This window comes from Psammomys obesus, unplaced genomic scaffold (assembly GCF_907164565.1).
Source record: "Psammomys obesus unplaced genomic scaffold, mPsaObe1.curated_primary_1811, whole genome shotgun sequence".
NCBI lineage: Eukaryota > Metazoa > Chordata > Mammalia > Rodentia > Muridae > Psammomys > Psammomys obesus.
The window spans coordinates 684,424-690,423 of NW_026595981.1; the positions used below are offsets into that span (position 1 = coordinate 684,424).

The window sequence follows — 6,000 nt, forward strand, 5'->3', positions numbered from 1 at the left end:
TGTGTGTACATGCCCTGTGGGTGTTGCTGGGCAGAACCGGAGTTAGGGGCAGCACAGTTCCCCGAGATTCCTGTTCATAGGGAAAGGCCTTCAACTTGCTTTCTCATCTTTGAACTTTCTCTTACTATCCTCTCCTGTTCACTTTGCCCCGACCTTCAGAGGTCTCTTAATTTTTTAAAAAGTTTTTACTTTTATTGACAAGTGCAAGTCTGTATGTTTTTATTTTATTTTTTTAAATTTTTAAATTTTTATTTTTTTGCAATTTATTCACTTTATATCCAGATTATAGCCCCCTCCCTCATTTCTGTCTGGGTCCACCCTCTGCTCCCTCCTCCTCCCCCCTAGCCCACTGAAAGGGGGAGTTCTCCTCCCCTGCCATCCGACCCTAGCCTATCAAGTCTTATCAGGACTGCCTAGATCCTCTTTCTCTGTGGCCTGGTAAGGCCATACCACCAGGAGGAAGTGATCAAAGAGCAAGCAACTCAGTTCGTGTCAGAGGCAGCCCCTATTCCCCTTACTTGGGAACCCACATGGAGACTGAGCTGCCTGTGAGTTACATCTGAGCAGGGGGGTCTAGGTCCTCTCCATGCACGGTCCTTGGTTGGTGCATCAGTCTCTGTAGGCCTCTCTGGGCCCAGATTTTTTGGCTTTGTTAGTCTTCTTGTGGAGCTCCTGTCCACTCCGGGTACTTCTATCCCCCACTCTTCATAAGACTCCCTGTTCTCTGCCCAAAGTTTGCCTGTGAGTCTCAGCAACTGCTTCAACCCCCTGTTGGGTGAGATTTAAGCATCCTCCCTATGGTCCTCCATGTTGTTTAGCTTCTTTAAGTCTGTGGATTTTAATATGGTTATTCTGTATTATATGGCTAATATCTGTTTATAAGTGAGTATATACCATGTGTGTCTTTCTGGTTCTGGGTTACCTCACTCAGGATGATCTTTTCTAGTTCCATATTTCATGATTTCCTTGTTTTTAATAGCTGAGTAGTATATAAATCTGTATGTTAAAAGTGTTTGTCCTTGGGCAGGAGAGATGGCTCAGAGGTTAAGAGCACTCATTGGCTGTTCTTCCAAAGGTCCTGAGTTCAATTCCCAGCAACCACATGGTGGCTCATAACTATTTATAGTGAGATCTGGTATCCTCCTCTGGCGTGCAGGCACACAAGCAGACAGAATACTGTATAAATAAATAATAATTTTTTTTTTTTAAAGAAAAATATCTGTCTGCCCTGTGCCTCCTAACCCCAGTTGTTACTCAGAAGACAGGCAGTTGGATCTCTGTGAGTTCTAGGCCAGCCTAAGCAACATAGTGACCCCCCCCCCATTCAGAAAAGTGTGTGTGTATGTTCTTAGCTAAATGTAACTTAAAAGTACCATGTAGAAAGTTTTAACTTTCAAGAAATAGCTTAATTACTCAAGTGTTACTTTTGATGTTTTAAGTGGAACTGGAGTCCCTCTAGTGGGTGGGGTATAACTGCCTAAACCCCAGGTAGAAAGTGTGAAGGTGATTTGGATTCCCGTGGCCCTGGCTTTCAAGTGTAGTGTTCTCATTGGCACTGGTATCCTTTATTCCCAACTGACAGGCGGTACATAGTCTGGGCCCAGCTTCTTCTGCTCATGTGGTTCTCAGTGGCCCTGGTCATTCCTGGCCTGTGATTGTGTAGGCTGCTATATTTCAAGCCCCAGCCGCTGGTGTGTTTGGTATTGGTCTCCCTTTGTACCGTTGCCTGACTTGAAACTTGCTCTGTCGGTTAGGCTGCCTTCAGACTCAGAGATCTGTCTGCCTTTGCCTCCCAGATGCTGGGATTAAACGCGTGCACCACAACTGCTGACTACTGAGCGTATTTAAACTCAAGTTGTCAGCTGATGGCTTTATGTCAGACACGTGCTTCACTGCTGAGCTGCATTTCTAGTCAAGATGTACTGTGCAAGGGTAGTAGTGGAGTTGGAGGCCGGAGGACTACCTGACTTATTGCTCACCACCTTGCTTTCTGAGGCAGCCATCTTCACTGGCTGGGAATCGCCAATCGGGAGCTGCCTGGCCCGGAGCCGAGGGGCCATCCCGCCTCATTAGGGTTCCAAGTGTGCCGTTGTCTTTTCTGCTGTGCATTCTTGGGGTCAGACGCACACCTAAGGCTTGCCTGGTAGACACTTTACACGCTGGGCTGCTGCCCTGCCTGTGTGCACTTCGTCGTGGGCTGCCCGGGTCAGCACAGATAGAAAGGCCAGTGTAGCTTGTGGAGAGTGACTGTACTCGTAGCTGGAGGAGAGCCAGGCGATAGATAGGGTTTAGAAGACTTTGGATTTGGAGTTCCGCGCCCCGGGTCTGCCGTTACTGATGGTGTAACTGAGCTTTAGCAACAGCCTTTGTCTTACTTTTCTTTTAACCGAAGGAAGAAGTAGAGCTTTCTGTCTCGGCTATTTGATTGAAAACCCTGGAAATGGCCCTACTTGTGTCATTTTGCTGTGGTGGATTTAATGGTTGGGATAACTTTCTTCTTCTTTTTTTTTTTAGTCACCTCCAAGTAAACGAAGAAAATTAGAAAAGCCAAGGAAACCCATTACATTTGTAGTGCTGGAGCCTGTGATGAAAGAATTGTCTCTGAAAGCCTCATCTTTGGGCTCCGAGGCAGTGGAGGGCATAGTAGTTGTGACAACATGGATAGAAAAAATTCTCACTGATCTGAAGGTGTGTAGTCAGGCACACTGACGGTGTGCTTAGCCATGGCCTTTATGGGTTTGTTTGTTTGTTTGTTTGTTTTTATTAAAGGAATTTGGTAAATAGTGACAGGTGATTTTCCATAAAATTCTGTTTTTTCTTCCATATAGGTCCAACATAAACGAATTCCCTGTGGAAAAGAAGAAATTAGCCTATTCCTGACAGCCATAGAAAACTCTTGGATTCATTTAAGAAGGAAGAAAAGAGAGCGAGTGCGCCAACTGAGGGAGGTGCCTCGAGCTCCTGAGGATGTTATCTTAGCCTTGGAGGAGAGAAAGCCCACTCCCAAAGAGCTGAGTGGCAGCCAGGATGCGGCCGCATGCCCCCAAGACAGTGCCTTGTGTGGGCTTGCTGTGCTGGAAGGCGAGTCTGCCACTGTGGGTGGCCATTGCTTCAGCCAGGAGTCACTGTCCCAGGAGGAAACTCCAGAAGCCATGGAGGATGAAGGGAGTGAGGAAAGGGGAGGGGTAGAGGTCATGGAAAGTTGTAAATTTTCCAACAATGGAGCCCAGGACGGAGAGGCTGCTGAGAAGGGGGATCACCTGGACGGAGTGGCCGGACATTACTTGTTTAAGTGTTTAGTCAACATTAAGAAGGAAGTAGACGACGCCTTAGTTGAAATGCATTGGGTTGAGGGCCAGAACAGGGATTTGATGAACCAGCTTTGCACCTACATACGGAACCAAATTTTGAGGCTTGTTGCTAGTTAATTCTCAATTTCTTCTGCAGTTAGAAAAGTGTCTGTGTGGGGCTAGAGAGTTGGTGCAATGGCCGCATTTGCTTAGTATGCAGAAGGCATCCTGGGTTGAGCCCTTTACCTCCAACATCAATACAAAAAATGTATAAAAAGCTTGCCTTGGAGGCGGAGCCTGTTGGAAGGCCAGAGGAACTTCACCACTGGTCCTTTAGAGACCACGTGGAATCAACTGACCAAGCAGACATTTAGTGGGTGTGGTCTCTGATACTTGTAATCCCAGTACTTGGAGGCTGAGGCAGGATTGCTATGGGTTTAAGGTCACCCTATACTACAGAGAAAGACACTTGTCTAAATAAAAAGAAGAAAAAAAGGAAAGCAGAAACGAATCCATTTTTAACCCTTCCCCCCTTAAAGTTACCTGGAGATGTGTGTAAAGAACAGGGGTTCAGGAGGAATGACTATTGCAACAGCAGATAAACTTAGGATGAACTTTGATCCTACTCCAGCCTGAGGCCAGGGGGGCCGTTTGTGGCACGTGGTGTGGGTCAGCACTGCCTGAACATGTCTGCCACTAAGGGTCTTTTGGTAAAGAGGACAGCAGTGCTCCCCAGTAGAGGCAGTACAGCAGGTCAGCGCCCTGGCACTGCTCAGTTGCCCTCAAGACACCTGCTTTCTCAGGTATCTACAGTTGATGGAGCCAGTCCCCAGAAAGGGGCTAGCCCGGTCATAGGTGGCCAGTGTCAGGGTGAGGGGTGAGACATCTTAGGCCAAGGAGAGGACCTGTCTGGGGCCCGCACAGGAAGCCACACATTCGTCGCTCACTGCTGCCCTGACAGAGCCTGAATAAGCTCAGAATTGAATAAGCAGAACTCTGAGATGTAGCTGAGGCACAACAAAATGTGCCCATCGCCCCATCCCCGCGGACAGTTGCTCTGTAGCAGTTGCACTGCTCTTTTTAAACAGTGAAATGGATTATGTTTCTTTTTTCTAATATAAAACTTCAGAATTGAAAACTCTCGATCTTGTTTGAATCCTGGAATCGGAGATACTTCCTTGTATTTGAGTTGGGTAAATAGTTGATGTGAAAAATGGGACACTAAGAAAGGTCCTGTGTTACCAAGTAGGGTCTGGAGGTATGTCAGTGGGAGAGTATTCACCTAGATGTGTGAAGGCCCTGGTCTCTATCCTCAACACAAGAGAAAACAGGTTTTGGTGTGGTTTAGAGGGTTGTCAACTGATTTTGACAACTGATTTTATTGACCAAATGCTGCTTCATTTGGTGCCTTTCCTTCATTCTCTGCTTATCTGCTAACATTGAACAATGCTGAGACTAGGATAACCGTGTCTGAAACACATTTTTAATGGTAATGCCAAGGTTCTGCAGAAACTTATGGGGGAGAGCTCATTTTTGTTCTTTTTGTGTCTTGGAAATGGTCTCTTGTGCCGGATTCCTGACTAGCAAGTCTGGGGTTCTATATGGACAAACTCTTGTTTAGTGCCTGAGCTCTTTGGCACCCATGAAGACTGGTGCTGAGTGGTTAAGCTCCATTTTTGAGAGGTGGCTCGGATTAGATCTGGCCCTTGGCAAAAGTATAAGGAAATGCAAACGGTACAGTGCATTGAAAGCTAGGAAAGAACATTTTAGCCAGGGTTTTTCTTCCTCCCACCCCTTCCCTCTCGGGATCTGATTCACTCACAGTGATTAGAAACCAGCTAAGGAAAAGTTCTAGTCCATTTATCCATTTGGTTGACAAGAAGAAGAAACCGACATCCACGGTCACAGAACAGGCCCAGACTGAATCCAGGGCTTAGGTTGCGTACATACAGTAGTTATGGCTGTGTGTCTGGGGTGGGGTGGGTGGGGTATATGAATGCAGGTGCCTGTAGATGCAGCAGATCCCTGGAGCTGAAGTTACAGGCTGTGGTGAGCTGCCTCATGTGGGTGCTGGGAGCCAGACTTGGGTTCTCTGCAAGAAGAGTACATATTCTTAGCCATTGAGCCATCTTCCCAGCTCCTGTTGTTGTTCGTGTACCCTCAGACTTGATGTGTAGCTGAGGATGAATTTTCCCCCAGTATCTATATCTGGGATTGCCAGTCTCATCTATGTGGTGCTAATGATCTACTGAGCCCACAACTTCCTGTGTGTTAGGCAAATGCTCTGTCAACCAAGCTCTACATCCTCAGTTCCCCAAATCTAGCTCCTTGATGGCTCTTAGGATGTTTGAGTTCAGTGGCAGTTAAATATCTGCCAGAGCAGCTGGCAGATAATCAATAATTAATAATCAATGCTTTTAAAACAGGTGCCTAGAGATAGGGTTCTGTGGTAGCATGCACAAGGCTCTGAGTTCAGTTTTTAGTATCGAAAAACATACACACTAGTTACCCAGGGTGCTGGCCTGGTGACAGCTCTTACCAGTATTTTTGTGTTTTCTCCCAGTCTTTCTGTAGGTGAGACCAGTGTGTATGTGGCTAATTTGGATTGTATTTATGTTTGAAATTTGACTTTTCTGTTGTGCTTTTTTTTTTTCACACTTTGTCCATTCAAAATGCCCTTCTGGCAGTGTTGACTTTGCTTATGTCTAGT

The 6,000-nt window shown here is 46.4% G+C and overlaps 1 protein-coding gene across 1 annotated transcript in view; it reads left to right on the forward strand.

Annotated features, from left to right (window-relative positions):
- Window positions 1-5,203, forward strand: part of Mettl16 (methyltransferase 16, N6-methyladenosine) — a 54,117-nt gene extending 48,914 nt beyond the window's left edge. The window contains exons 9-10 of the mRNA XM_055620401.1: window positions 2,515-2,688; window positions 2,829-5,203. Of these exons, the coding sequence (XP_055476376.1) occupies window positions 2,515-2,688; window positions 2,829-3,428 (774 nt within the window). The 3' untranslated portion in view covers window positions 3,429-5,203. The remainder of the gene's footprint in view (window positions 1-2,514; window positions 2,689-2,828) is intronic.
- The last annotated feature ends 797 nt before the right edge of the window (window positions 5,204-6,000 follow it).